Genomic DNA, 15,765 nt, shown 5'->3' on the forward strand with positions numbered 1-15,765 from the left:
ACTTTGTCTCCCCTGTGACAGCAGAGGTGCCCTTTATGGAGCAGGTGCCCAATCTGCATTTATTGAGCATGGGAACTAACACTTTATCAGCATTTCTTACAGAGCAAGAAATAAAATGGTATCGCATAACTTTAATTCTCATTTTTCACTAAAGTAGCCATTAGGAAAACTGAAAAATTTCAGGGAATTAAAAAAAAAAAGAATTAGATTTCTGTTGATTTAAAAGTAACTTTAGCATTTCCCCTTCTGTGTGTCGACACCTGTAAGTCCCTCTCTGGCAAGTTGCTTAACTGTTGTGGGTTTCGTCCAGCTCCCGCTGTTAACACGATGATGATAAGAATAATGAAAGTCATTAATAGTATTGTCATCATTTACAAAAGATTTGGACAAGGGTGTCCTCTCCAGTGCCTCTTTCTCACAGTAACCACCCTCACATTTTTCTTGTCTTTACTAAAACTTATTTTCCTTTCCTGAGACTATGCTACCTGTGAAATATTTGTAGTTTTAGAAGTTGTTTTATCAACCTAAATACTGCACTTATAACCTTTTCTTGGGATTCCACCCAGATAATACGTACAGAATAGGAACCCAGAGTGTCTTTGGTCTGAGTTTCCATTATTTTTCACTCATACATAATATTGGACATGTGGTCGGTACCTGGTGTGAGCAAGTTACACCTAAGGAAAAATGCACAGCAAAGCAAGGAAAGACTCACATGTCTTGGCCAGGAATGGGGCCAGGCCTCAGGCTTCTCTGTGGGATCACTGATGCTCCAAGACAGGATTTGAAACCACTGTCCAAGAAGCAGTAGGGAGAAGGACAAAAGATGGGAGAGCTCTTAGAGCTTTGAGAACTCAGAACAAGTGGCCATTTTTTCCCTGAGGCGTGTATTTCATTTTGAACTGTCTCCCACTGTTAGGCTTCCCTGATTCTTCAGGCAGTGATATTAAAACGAAGATAGATCCTTAAAATTGGAGTAAATTTCCATAAACTGATCTTCTTTGCCGAATTCATCCCCATCACCCAGGAAAAAACATGTCGTATCTTGTTCTCCCGACTCCAGCACTGGCACTTACTTATGTACCCTCTGACATCAGGTTAATCTTTTGTGTCCAACCTATTAAGGAAGAAAATGGGAAAATGTTGTAAGTTCAAGAGGGTTTTTTTAAGATGATGAATTTAAAAAGTATTACGGAAGCTGTCAAAGCAGAAAAAAGAATTGAGAAGAGCTTAATAAAATTCTTCTAAGCGTGCTTGGTTTTTTCCTTGGTTTGAAATGCCGAAAAGGTAGTTGGGATGGCTAGGTCAAGTAAATAACTGAGGAAGTAAAACAGGCACTGGTCCTTAGTTATCCTATAATCAGATGAAAAATAAGACATCAGAGAAAATTCATATGGATTTTATATTAAAGGACACAAAATCAGCATGCCCATTAACAATGGCAATGAGATTCCTGAAGACATTTTAAAACTTGTTTTAGGGCATTGAAAAATTGTTGGTCTTTGACTTTTCAAAACATTTCAATGATAGTAATTAACCAAACTTGTGAATCATCAAATACATATAAAGCTGAATTTTCCAATTAAGGTATATACTTTGTCCTGTAATTTTAAGACTAGTATTTTTCTCTTATACTCATTTGACTCTGCTTTGTTTGTGTTTTTTGACCGCACAGAAAGAACTCATATTCGTTATTTCCACAGGGAACGCGACGCAAGCAAAATGAATTACATGTACGCTCAGTACGTCAAAAATACTATGGAGCCACTCAACGTCCCAGATGTCAGTAAGGACAAAAGATTTCCCTGGACAGTAAGTAACCCGATTTCATCTGGGAGCTTGAAGGCTGTGTTGCCATCGGGTCTGCTCTTGTGAGGGTCTCTGCAGCTAAAGGGCTGGCCCTAGAATTGCCTGTCTAGGAGTGATCTGTGCTTTCCCTGACCTGATGAAGGAAAATGAAGTAGCTCGTAACATCTGCCAAGAGCTGGTTAGCAATACTTGAGTATTTTTCTGTGTACTTCCTTCAGTTTTTTTTAACATGTACTAATGAATTATCGTAAACTAATTTTGAGGTAGTTTAACTATTACCTACTTCATGTCAATGACATTCCTTAAATAGTCTTGCTAGAATTCTTGAGTTTATTGTCAAAAATTAAGTTCCACAGGGCTCTAACTTATGTAATTGGTGATCTAACACACCGGGTAGCTCTGTGGAAAACGAGGTTCTGTTTTCCTCGACAGCAAAGCTACAAAGATCAGCTGCCTGACTTTGTCATTTGCACATCTAGGCAGCTTGTTAGAACTTTAGCAGTGTGAGTGGTAGAAACAGTGGATGCGTACTAGATGGTACTAGAGAGGGTCCAGCTGGTGACACACACTGTCCCCATGGGGCGATGCCTTGATCCCCGCCCCTCATAAGTTCCTGGGAGACACCAGCCACCAGGCTTAGCAGGCACTGAATAAACATTTTGCTTAGTATCACTGTAAGCTACTTGGAAAGTTTAAAATGGGAAAATGGAAATAGAGGAGATTTATCATTTTTAATAATTAAAGGTGACTTGTTTTGTATTGCATCTATTACAAGTGAACTTCATTATAATTTGTACATTTTCTGCCTCTATCACTCCAGCTAATGAAAAACAAATACGTTAATGGTTTCAGAAGTCCAGTATAGTTTATATAGTATTCAGTGGGCAATCAACCTTTTCATGACTTTTAGCTGCTTTTTGTTTTGTTTTTGTTTAGAATGAAAACACAGGGAACGTAAACCAGCAGTGCATTAGAAGTTTGCTTTGTACGCCTATAAAAAATGGGAAGAAGAATAAAGTGATAGGTAAGCCTTTTCATTAACCTCCACGGTACACTTATTAAGGGAAAAATGTATTCCCAGGAAGTTCTGTCTTTCAAGTGTAAATATAAATAAAATATGAAAAAGGTAAAAATTGGAATGATAAAAGAGTTCTGACATAACAGACATTTGTGAAGTATCTTATTAACTATTCTTGTAATTGTTATAATCCTACTTTAACAGAAATTTTTTTTTTTTAAGATTTTATTGGGGAATTTGGGGAGGGAACAGCGTTTGGGAATCGGGGAAGGAGGAACAGACAAGTTGCTATCCTTTTGTTCTTCAGTCTAGTTGTGGAGGACGTGGCTTCACTGGCCTGTGTTGGTATTATCATTGTGCTGTTCCTGACTGAGGCAGATCAGTCACCGGTCACTGGATGGCCGCTCACGGCGGCTCACACTGGCTGCCAGCCACACACGGTAGCTTACGGCAGCCCACTGCAGCCCCACTGCAGCCTACACTGGCACTGGCGACTCACAGCAGCCCAGCTCCAGGTCGAGCTATTGTTCACCATCTTAGCTGTAGAGGGTGCAGTGTCACTGGCCCATGTGGGATCTGAACCGGGGTCCTGCTGCTCAGAGCTTGTGCTCCCAAGCCTACTTCTAACCAACAAGCCACGCAGCTGATCCCAGAATTTTTGTGTAAGAACGTATTGAAAGTTAGTAGATGGAGAGACATGAAGTTAATGTGTACTGTTTTTAGAGTCGCACTTCTTGGTTTTTTTATCTTTATTGAATAAGTGGGTTAGATTGTAGATTGTATTCATTCATTCATCATTCATTTATCGAAAATGTTTACTGAGCTTTCTACTGCTCTGGGCACTTGGGATAAATCAATGAACAACGCAGAAATCCCTGCCCGTAGGGAACTTATATTCTTACATGAGGTTATGGAAAAAACATTTACATTCAGAAGAACGCATTCTCAGAAAAATGGAATGTTTTGTGTTATTGACATACTTGTTTCTTGGCATTGCAGGTTTTATCAAGAGTAGAACAGAACGTATGGGTTTTATATGCCAGTCATTCATGACTGATGCTGAAAATAGTCAGAACTGTTAACATCCTCCCAAGAACTTGGAAATAAAAGAAACAGGAAGGCAAACCTTTTAAATAAAAGCCCTAATGGAGCAAGGCTTAGCTATATACATTTACCTTAAAAAGTCTGGTAGTTTCCATGTTTCATTAAAGGAGAGCATGTCAGAAAGGGGAGGATAGGAGGTATTGTTCATGGAAAAAGGGAAAAGAGACAAGTATTGAAAGCCTGTCCAGTTTCTATCCAGAAGCCGGGGACCTTTGCCCCCGGTGCGGACAGGGACGTAGAGAACTGTGTCAGTGCACACGGCGACACCATCACCTCAGTGGCGATGGGTGTGGCAGGTTGTAGCCAATAATTTCTCACCGATTCCTGTCTCTTGGCAGGAGTGCATCCTCACGGTGAGATGCACACACCGGTTTATGCTCTAGCGTTCCGCCAATCCCTGCCTTTCCTTGTTCTGACCTTTTCCTCTCCGAGGCAGGCCAGCTCATAAGAAGAGAATGCATTCTTCCCACCCTCTCAAATGTGCTGATCGCTTTGATACTTGTTTCTTACTGTGCTTCAGCGGACTGGACTGCAGGCAGTGGGCTGGACGTGGCAGGTTCCTGGGACAGATTCGTTTCCTGCTGGGCATCAGTACCATTCTGGTTTTATACATCAGCCTTGTGAACTTGTCACTGTGACCCACCCAGAGAGATGGGTCTGTCCTCAGTGTGGCCACCTAGTTTCTAAGGCAGCAGGCAGGAGGTCAGATCCGGGCCTGGGGAAGCCAGCATGGCCACCCCTTGCCGAGCTGTTAGGTCCCTGGCACTCTTCGTATTCTCTGAGAAAAAGTGCAGCCTAGTGAATATGTACACGAGCTCTCTTTTCACGATGGCCACCCATGGGATCTGTAACATAAGCAACAGAAAAAAACTGACGGGGGCCCCACAATGATACTACGTCAAAGCTATGTTACAAAATTCTAGCAAGTTCAAGGTGAAAACAACACTATAAATGTTAATGCTGCTCTGGTGCTTTCAAATATAAGTATAAAGACTTACTACAAGCTGCCTTCGACCTTGCAAAATGGGAAATGGAATTCCAGAAGGGATGTATTACTTACTAGTAAGTTTCCTTAAGGAGGAGGACCTTGTGGCGACCTGCCATGCCTCGTCCCATTTTCAGTTTTCCTCAGCAGCGTCTCTTTGGAACATAACTGGGAATGGGGGTGACTAGAGGAAGTTATACGTCAGGCTTTTCATCACTTCACACAGATGGTAAAGGAGAGCTCGTCGGGGGAAGTGCAAAGAACCCTGACCGGAGCAGGCCTGACAGCATCCATTGGCTCCAAGCGTCCTTGAACCATTTAAAAGGTTAGGAGCACATCGCTCACCTCTGCGGAGTTGAACTCGCCTTTCACATCTGTTGAAAGTTCACATTCTGTTTAAGAATGCCAGTTGAAATACTCAGACTTTCCTTAGTATGCATTTTGTCCTACTTGAGAAAAGAGCCAAAAGAAAGCAAATGTTTTTGGAGAGGAAAAATTCCCTGTAAATAAAAGGAAAGAAAATAATTCCCTTAGTGGGGTCGTAGGTGGCGGTTCAAGTTGATTCCAAGTATGAGAAGGAAAATGTCCCGTGTCCCTTCTGTGTTGCAAGTGTAACAAAACAGGGAGTTTGAATTCTCCACTAGACTTTGTACCCACAGTTGCAACATGGAAAATATCATGGCTGCAGATAACTTTTCTTGCATGTCAAGGCCAGATTCTGCTGTTATGTAATCCTAATAGAGAGTCCCCATGGAGTTACATGCAGAAAGACAGATGGGCCCATGTGCTTTCTGTAATCTTCTTTCCCCCTCATTTTTTTCCATTACTGACATTTAGATGGAATTATAGACATGAGACCAGTACAGGGCCTGTTGCATCATCAGATGTGTTGCCTGAGGTTTTGTTTCATGTCACATGTCTTCTGAGTGCTCTGGCTCATCCTGAGTGTTTCCAGTACCATGAAGGAAACGTTTTTCTCATTCAGCATTCACTTATTTTAACCAATTATTCCCCCAATTTATTAAGTTAAATATGACTTTTCCCCATATCGTATTTATCAGACATTCTTAGGCATATTTTTCATACCAATTTCAGGACATATTTTGAAGAAATTAGTCTTATTCCCATCCAAAAAAATAAGTTAAGAACATCTCTGCTTTAAATAGGGTACATTTCCAGCCGTCTCTTTGTTAGTGAAGAGTTTAGTAAGAAGTATAGTGGAACACCTCATGTTGCGAGAGCTGCATTTCTTGCCGAATGTGTGCTCTAAGCAGATGACGCTCCCCACCTCTGCTCACCTGTGTGTTGTCATTTGATTCCAAGGCAGAGATAAGTAGTCCAAATTATGTAAGTTTAAATTTGACTTCTACTTCGTTTTACTTTTCATATTAAATTTTATCATTTGGCCATATCACTAACTGCTCACTTGTTTATAAAATGTTTGCTAGGATTTTCCTAATACAAGTACCTGTAATTAAACGGCGTGGTGTCATCAAGCCTCATTGCTTTTCAGGGGGAAGAGAGGGTCTTGACCAGCTTTTACAAAATTCATCTGGAAGATTAATATATTTAAAAAATCAGAGACATAGCTCTATTTACATCTATGTCTATCTATATATCTATAGCTCTATCTATCTGTTAGACTGTAACAGAGACACTGTAGCTGTCCTTCCCTGAGCTGTGGCTGTGACAGCTGACTCTTGATATTTGTACACGTTACCTTCCATTTTGATACCTTTCGATTCCAGAGGTATTGTTAACTAACACTTCTTACTGTACCCATTCAGTGACTTGGCTGAGGCACGGATGTGACCCGCTGCCCAGGAGAGGGCTGCTGAGCTCGGTCATAGCCTGGCAGACTGCCCGACAGCCGCGTCTCACCCCTCCTGTGGTCTTTCCCTTTTCACACATGCAGTAACTCTTATGAAGTGATAAAAAGTAAAATCTTGTTTATGAAACTTGGCCATGTAGGAGAAAGCTTTAGTGAAGCTTGAACAGCGCTCACGCTGTGATGTGAGGCTAAGGGCATGGAGCGCGTGACTCGCAGGGAAATGTGATTTGGGAGCGAGCCAGGAGCCTATATAAACAGTTCCATATTTATAATTCGGGGATTCACAGAGGTTGGAGAACACAGCCCTCGTGTTTTTACCATACATGGGACATGTTCCTGAAGATAACCGTGCCGGTGGCCGTTTAGCCATGTTTTTACTTGCAGTATTCACATTCATTCTGCTTTGTTTAACCTTTTCCTCAATGACGTGTTCGAGAAGCAATCCTGCAGCACTAATGCACTTAGGATAGAGAAGGGTGTCTCTACTGCCTGAAGCAGAAAAACTCACACAAACGGGAAAGAACAAAGATGGACGCACAGACAAGTGTAGTGCTAAAGTGCTCCCACAGTGACAGAGGGACGTGTGACGTACAACTTTGCATCTTCATGAACTGTGAAACCCTTTTGTGTTCAGGAGAGAAAGGACATAACAGACCACCGCCTTCATGGGAAAGCAGTTTGGGTCAAAGCTGCAGTCCTGCTTTCCCTCATTAACTCAGTAAACATTTCGGGGGTTCCTCCTGTAATGCCAGGCACTTTGCCAGCTGAGGAAGTAGAACTGAAAAAATAAAATCTCTGAGCCCAAGATATGTAGAGTCTACAAAGAGAGCCAGATATAGAAAACCCTGTGGTACTCCAAGTGATGGCGTTGAAAGCAAACCAAAGAGATGCCTGCCTCACAGGGCAGTGGGGGCCCCAGGAGAGATCCATCACTGGGTACCAGCCACGGGAGCCTGGGGAGGGCACAGGCCAGGGGACAAGCACAGGCAAACGTGCGGGCAGGCCGGATGGCCGGCGGGGGCACTCCTGTGATGAGGTCAAAGGGCACCAGGCCGCAGTGTGGTCAAAGTGGCCTCTGGGGCGAGGCCGAGCTGGGGTGTGAATTTTAGAGCTGAGCACACTAAGGGGCCTTGAGCAACGACTTCACCTTTCTGAGACTCAGTTTCTTCATCTGTGAAATGGGGCTGGTCACACCTACCTCAGTGTAAATTGTGAGGACTAGAGATCGTGTCTGTACTAAAGCAGTTAGCACGAGGCCCACCCCATGGTGGGCACATGCTGGGACTCTGTTATATATTTAGGGACAGAAGAGACGAGGACCTCAACAGCACTGTTTACCCAGAGGTAGGTGGCCCAGCTCCTCGCAGAGACCACGAGGCTCAGAGTCCCATAGAACAACTAGCTCAGTGAGGACATATCATGACGTTGATGTCATCTTCCATTTATGTTGACAACATGTTTGACTTTCAAAGAGAGGCCAGGACATAGGTAGGAGGTTATGATTTTCGTCAGACAGTAGCTCTGCTTTTATTTCTAAATAAATAAGTCATTTTTATTTGCATTCGTTTGAAGTATTAAAAGTTGTCTGCAAACATGGCCTCTTAGACACAGAGGTGCATATTTGAAATTTGAGACTATGTGAATTGCTTGTTTCCTGCTTTCTATTTTGCATGTAATTGTGTTTTTTAACTTCTGGTTTCTCAGTAAGGCAGTCTGCGTGACCCAAAATTCTGTGCATCCAAATTGTTCTCTTGGCAAGAGTGCAAAAATCCAATTAGCCTCCAAAGGACAAATTGTCTTTGGGGATTCGACTGACCTAAAACTCACAACCAAGTCTGGAAGAAAATAGCACTCTAGGATTTTTGAACAGAGGCAACGTACGTTTAAGACAATGTGAATCAAGTCCCATGTAAATTAATTCAGTTTACTTTCTACCTTAGATCTGTGAGGGTTCATCAGTTTCTTTGGAGATGACAGACATTCCTAAATGTCTAAGACGGTCTTTGGGGGGTATGTGTTCAAATCGATAAAAACTGTGATCATTCCTACTAACACTTGCTCCATTTCTTGTATCGTTATAGGGGTTTGCCAACTTGTTAATAAGATGGAGGAGAACACTGGCGAGGTTAAACCTTTCAACCGAAATGATGAACAGTTTCTGGAAGCTTTTGTCATCTTCTGTGGCTTGGGAATCCAGAACACGCAGATGTATGAAGCTGTGGAGAGAGCCATGGCCAAGCAAATGGTCACGTTAGAGGTGGGCCGCAGCTTTGGGGCCGCTCAGCCGTAGCAAGTCACCCTGTCTGTGATACCATGGTGGCCGCACGCATCATGTGGGCCAGATGATCAGATCTTTAATTCCGCATTTAAACAGCTCAGGAAACTGAGACCCAGAATATTGTAGAATCTTGTCAGAGGTCACGTGACCAACCCACAACTCGGGCGGTATGTCCCTCCCCCGTCTGCGTTTTGGGCACAAATCAGTCCTTGACCTGAACCATCGGGCCACACAGGCGCCTCCTGCCACTTACTGCAGCCTGCTTTCCCGTCCTGGTCGCCTGAGCCCCCCCCCCGCCCCATCTTGCCTCACAAGCAGCTGTAGTTATTTTAAATACAGTCATCTAAAAAATAAAAATAAAAAAAACAGAAACAAGCAAAATAAAAACAGAAACCCTGAGCAGCACTCATAGAGAATCAGAGTAAGGAAAAGAAAAAAAATCAAGGATAGTTTAAACTCCTACACTAGCTATTTCAGAATCTCTCAGAAACTTTCAAATTACAGATTTATGGGACCCATTTCTAAAGATTCTGACTAGGCCTTGGGTAAAGACTGGAATCTGCATTGTACAGAGCTGCCTGGCGATTCTGAACGCAGGCAGCCAGTGGGCCCCTGGCCTGGGGACTGGTGGTGGGCAGCCTCCTTCTCCAGTGACCAGCCCACCCAGGGGGGGCGCCCCTTCCAGATGGATTTCACTGATGGCTCTGAAAATGTTGCACTTCGTGGAACACAGAAATTTTCTTTCGTCATAGACCAGTTTAGGGAATTGGATTTCAAAAAGTGCAAACGTCTGCTTAGTCATTCGAGCATTGGTGTGAAATACATTTGAATGTTTGCCTGCTCTGGCCTAGTTGAGGAGAGTGGGAATCACTGTTTGGGATATAACTTTTCCTCGGAAAATACACAAATAAATAAATACACAACCTAAAGAGCTAGAAAGTTATATGTTATATGTCAAGATTTATCAGTAACCGAGATGGTTCACTTTACTTCCTGAGGTGAATTATAACACTGAAGTTTTGCTATAGTATTACATATGAGACCTCAAATTTGAAATCTCGGTTTCAAATACATATTTAAATGACATATACACTCACATATGTGTTCATATAGTTTCATAAGTCTGAAAGCAGTTACCTTTTCAACAATAATTCTAAAGCTCCTAGAGCTTTTTTTATAAACCTGTGTTGGCTCTGTCAGACATGAACTTTCAAAAACATGTTTTTAAAATATGATAGATGTTTTACATACAGCCACTACCCTGGTTAAAAACAATGCCTAAAATAGCACCCCACTGCTTAGCGGTTATCTCCTGTGACAGTGGGAATGCGTGGTTCTCATGGGCAGTTGTAAGAGACAGTGAGCCCGACCTCTGAGTGTACTGAGGTCGCGGGGCGCGCGTGCGAGGGAGAGGAGAGCTGGGTCCCGGCCCCTGGTCTCTCGCTGGGGGTGAGCTCACAGCCGAGGCCCGAGAACCCCTGCGCCTGGGGGGGGCCTCAGCTGCCAGGGGGTGCGTTCCTGGGCCGGAAGCCCTGCACCAGGCTCTGACTCCGATCGGTGGACTGGGGACCCTGCACCTGTGACGGTTATACCCCAGCCATGCAGACTTCTGACTTCTCCGGTGGGTACCGGCCTCATCAGAGAGCCACTTCTAGACTCCCTGCTTTCCAAATGCTTCCCAAACAGCATCATTAAAATGTCACTTTATGCAAAGGTGTTTCTCCCTAATTATGAACACAAGCAAAAATAAAGTCAGTATCTAAAAAAATAAATAAAAACAGTCGAAGCTAAATTTTCTGCCAAGTTTGGTCCAACAGTGTGGCTTATAGAGAATGTGTTCCTTATATCGACAATGGCAGAGGGCAAGTGATGCGTTTTTGGACACGGAGTAGTACTTTGTTTTCCGAAACAAGCAATTGAATGGAAGTCTGGGATTTTCTCTCTGTTGAAGAAAGCAGAAACCAGAACAGGGCTTGGCATTCTGAGGAGACTGGTTGTCGCTCTGAGAAGTTTTAGCAGAATCCCAAGCATGAAAATCCTGGTGTGTACCTGGCAGCGCTCCTCCTGTAACCTGTGTCCTGCCTCTCCCCGCAGGTGCTGTCCTATCACGCGTCAGCAGCGGAGGAGGAGACGAGGGAGCTACAGTCCTTGGCGGTAATTCTCCCGCTTCCTGTAACCACGACTGGCTACACACATCTAAGTAGTGTATCCATACATAGGCCTTTGTCAGGATAGCTGCCTCTCCTAGTAATGGTCCCTCAGACATGGAATCAAATGTGGCCAATATTTAGATGGACACTTATAAAAATATTTAATCAACTCTAATGTCTTGCAGGGCTACAAAGTCACTGATAATACAAAGCCAAAGATAATAACTTATATTGACTTTGTAATACATTATTATATGATTCTGATTTTTCCCCCCAATAATTGTTTTAATCTTTACATCTATCTTAGGCCAAAATTAAATTTAGTTTTCAGTTCCTGGGGAAATGGGGACAGGTGACTGCAAAGTGGTTGTTTGGTTAAGGTAATGACAGCAAAGGCTGTATAGTTTGTTACTGATAACCTATGGTGCATTATTGAGAACTGAGAGTGACTTTAGTTTCTGACCATAGAGCTCTGGAATGTTCTTTGAAATTGTGTTCACATAAGGCCCATTCCCGAGTGTTCTTTCTTTACTTCAGCCATCCTGCCACCTGTTAGCAGCTCAGCAGCAGCTCAGCTTGGGCCGGGAATCGAACCGGCGACCCTGTTGCTCAGAGCTCGCTCAAGGGTGCGAGCTCTTAACCAACTGAGCCACTCGGCTGCCCCCCCTCCCCCCAGAGTTTTCATTACACTTATTTAGTTGCTGTGAGAGAAGAGCATCGATACGTGAGTAGAAGTCCCGGGTCCTGGGCGTCGGTTGAGATTCACGGACGTTTGAGGCCCTTACTCATTCACAGCCACGGCTGGCCTTCCGAGCTTACATTAGTTTGGGATGACATAGGTCAGGTGTGTGTGACATGTGACGACAGCCGGGAGTCGTAAGGAATGAGAAGGGCGTGAACAGGGTGGGGAGAGCCTTTTTCGTGGCCGTCACCATCGTAGCCCCCAGATGCCAGCCCTGTGTCCCTTGCGGACATCTCATGGCAGCTGCACAGCTGTGTCACGAAGCCACAGTGAAGCGCGAGGAGCCGAGCGGCTCCAGGTGCCACCGGCAGGAGGCGAGGCCGGGACGCACCCTCAGCCCACGGCCCGAGCCCGTGCATGTCACCGCTGCCGTCTGTTATGAGCTGTGAGGGGGGAGAAGGGAGAGACGGAGCAGCTCTTCTGACCTTGGTGATGAAAAGAGTCATGGTGCCATTAGTTAAGGAAGGCGGAAATAGTAAGCAGGAAAGCTGGCAGGTTTGATCTAGAACATGGTATGTATGAGGTGCTGGTGGGCCAGCCAAGTGGACATGCCCGTGAGGAAAGGCAGGACTTGCGTGGTGAGGGGCTGGTGGTCAGAGCTGGAGCTGCTGCTTGGGGAGGTACCCCGGGACCGGGGTGGCCCATGGCAGTGACATCCCGGGAGTGGAGCAGTCGGGAGGTAGTGTGGAGAGAGGGCAACACGAGGGGCAGAACCCAGCTGAACTAAGGCTGACACGGGAGCAGGAAAAGAGCTAGGACGGAAGCGGTAGTCAAACAGAGAGGCAGGTGGAGGATGGCAGGGCCCAGAAGTTTCCCCAAGGAGGGGGGCCTGTGACGTGTAGGACGTGGAGACACTTGAGCACTGAGCAAAGGCGGCGGGAGTCCGTGATGAGGGGACTGTTGAGAAAACAGCTTCAGGAGTGAAATGGCAGAGACCAGAGGAAATGGTGAGAAAATGAAGGAGAAATACGGTCTCCGTTTTAAAAATCAGTTTCCTGTGAAACAGAGAGGAGGAGCTCTGAAAGGGGTTGGTGAAGTTTGCAGTGTTCGTTTCGGTTCGTTTTGTGCTTACAAACCAGGGCTGCTCACAAGCAAGAAAGCCCGCGTGTTCTTGGACAAAGGGGGGGTCACGGGTGCGTGTAAGGCGAGCAGAGCAAGATGGCGGGAGGGCTGGGCCTGGATGTGGCCTGAGCACTAAGGAGAGCCATTTCTTTGGTCAAGACAAGAGGAAAGGGATACTAGTAATAGCTGCATTTATGGGGCACTTACCACCATAAGTGGGCAGCATGTTTGCAGTTCTCTGTGTGTGTGAACCAAGTGTATGTAATCCACAACAACCCTGTACAGTCGGTATTACCAGCATTTTGAAATGCAGTTTGAGGCTGAGAGAGCTTAGATTGTCCCACTCGGGATCACCCAGGCTGTCAGCCATGGTGCCAGGGCCAAGCCCAGGCCCCCGGGCCCAGCCCACCGTCCCCGGCACAGCTCTCGAAAGACAGTGAGCTACAACGGGAGGAAGGACACTGAGGACTTGGGTTCGCCATTAAGTCACTGAGTTGGGAAGCTGAGTCATGTGCCAACGTCAGTCTGAGGAACTTGAGATGATTTTACCCTAAAGGTTTTGGGGTTAGCCTTGTTTGGAACTGGCTATCTTTATTTTGTTCTCAATCATATTTGAAGAAATGAGCATTTTTTTCATTTATTTACAAAGGTCTATAAGTTTAAATTATCTTTCACATCAGGCTTACTTGGCCCATTTGTCTGGTCCTCCTAGAATGATAACGTTTGGAAACTAAACACGTGCTGTGAGTTGGAAATGCTCGCATGGAAAGACATGTCTTGAGGTGCTTGCCGGCTCTGGGATTATCGAGTTGGTTCTAAAATGAGGGGAGGTTGCACTCTGCCTGCCACGTGTTGTTTTAGATAAATAAAAACTAGCATATAGAGTAATTTCTAAAGATAATGCTAAAAAATCAGGAGGCTATTAAACTTTGTGTTTCGCTTTGAAAATAGCATAGTCTTTCAGAAAAATCTGAAAATTGTTTCCTCAATTATATTTATAATTTTAGCAGAGAAAAACACTTTGGGATAACTGAAAATTGCTGTATTGCAGTATTGTTCAAAACCATCTGTTGTTCTTTTTGAAAAATAGATTTCTGGCAGCTGCACTGAGAAATGTAAGGTTACAGAGCTTGTAGGTCAAGTAATTAATTTAAATTGGTTGAAATTCAGCAACCAATTGCAATTCTAATTTTCTATCAATCTAATAAAAATTCTTTTACAGCCTCAACTACACAGGTGTTTGCATCACCTAGCAATTACCAAAATTGCTGTCTTTGTTATGTGTCTGTTTATCTCAGTTTAAAACCTAAAATAAGTTGAAAAACTGTCAAATATTTTCTTAACTCTTATTTTTTAAAATTAGTTCTTAAGAGAATTAAATAATATACTGAAGTATACTAAATATTTATGCCTGTGCCCAGAGAAGTTCTGTAGTTATACAAAAGTAATTTTGTTGATAGAAAATTCAGTATCCTTATTTTTTCCCTGATTCACTTGAGTTTTTTAATTCAGTTTATTGAGTTTCCTATTTTTAATCTAATCTTATCTTGGCTTAAAATTGGGTGTAGTAAACTAAGCATTTTGCCATATACCTTTTAATGATTCTTAGTCATAAATTATTGAGATAAAAATAAAAGACCCCAACTGACTTGGTTATGATAAAGTTATCAAAATGTAATGCATGTTTATTACAGGTACCTGAATATTTGATGGCTGATTGCCTTTTCCACCTTCCTCTCTTGTTAAAAGAGCAGTAAATAAATAAGTATTAGAGTTTAGATTTTAAAATAAGCTGCTCCGTTTTGTCTTGGAGTCACTGCTGACTCAGCTTGAGTCCCTAGAGCTTCTGCTTGGCAGCAGTTTCTTTGATCATCAGTCATGGATGTAAGCGCAGACTGAGACCCTGCTGTGATCCTAAAAGGTCTTCTGTATCAAAGTAGTGAGAGAGGGAAAAGCCGACCTTAGGATGGAATTTGCCTCGTCTTGATCAGGCACAGGTGTGACTGAGGCAGGTCACAGTAAGGGGCAGAGCCACCTACCTGACTCAGATCTCTGAGGCCAAGTCAGGGTAGCATGTGGTCCACTTCCTTCATCAAGATGATCATCACATTCCCTCACTTTTGGGGAAAAGCTATATAAACAGCCAAAATGTTCATGGAAAATTTCGAGCAGATAATAACAAAGAGCTGACCTTCTGCTCTTAATAACTGTTGTCACTCAACCGCAGTAAGCTGTGGCATCCAGTGAGGCACCCTCTTCCACCATCAGTGTTAGGACACTCTGGGACAGCCTGGGTCCTGTGGACTTCCTGTCACTATCATCAGTACATTCACTTGCATCGATACCTGTGACATGGACTGGGTGGGTCTTCTTCACATTGACCAGACTTCATAGATTCTGTTTGAGTCTTCCTGCTTTAATTTGACAGGCTAACCTTATCTGTTTTGCTTGGATTTTACTAGTGGATGACTTCCAATGGTAATCTTAGCTCCAAAATGTGGTGGCACTGTTCTGGGTCATCTTATACACTAACCAGATGTTCCCCAGATCTGTGTGTGCCAGTCCCAGCTGTAGTCATAAATTTACTCTAAAGTTTCACTTATAAGCACATACATGTTTTATCAGAATCTTGACATTATGATATTCCTTTATGTGATTTTGCAAAACCATACAATCACTACCCAACTTTTTAAATAATCTGTACCTCTTTCCTATTGAGATTTAAATGCATCCATTTATATAATGTTATAAAGAAGGAAAAATCATAAAACATGTTGATATAGTTA

General features: G+C 43.6%; 1 protein-coding gene across 6 annotated transcripts in view; it reads left to right on the forward strand.

Annotated features, from left to right (window-relative positions):
- PDE5A (phosphodiesterase 5A) overlaps positions 1-15,765 on the forward strand; it is a 119,347-nt gene that overhangs the window by 63,889 nt on the left and 39,693 nt on the right. For all 6 annotated transcript variants that reach the window (XM_019623990.1, XM_019623914.1, XM_019624299.1 and 3 more), the window contains exons 8-11: positions 1,704-1,812; positions 2,746-2,833; positions 8,829-9,004; positions 11,120-11,179. In XM_019623990.1, coding sequence (XP_019479535.1) covers positions 1,704-1,812; positions 2,746-2,833; positions 8,829-9,004; positions 11,120-11,179 — 433 coding nt within the window. The remainder of the gene's footprint in view (positions 1-1,703; positions 1,813-2,745; positions 2,834-8,828; positions 9,005-11,119; positions 11,180-15,765) is intronic.

This window comes from Hipposideros armiger, unplaced genomic scaffold (assembly GCF_001890085.2).
Source record: "Hipposideros armiger isolate ML-2016 unplaced genomic scaffold, ASM189008v1 scaffold_1, whole genome shotgun sequence".
Lineage (NCBI taxonomy): Eukaryota > Metazoa > Chordata > Mammalia > Chiroptera > Hipposideridae > Hipposideros > Hipposideros armiger.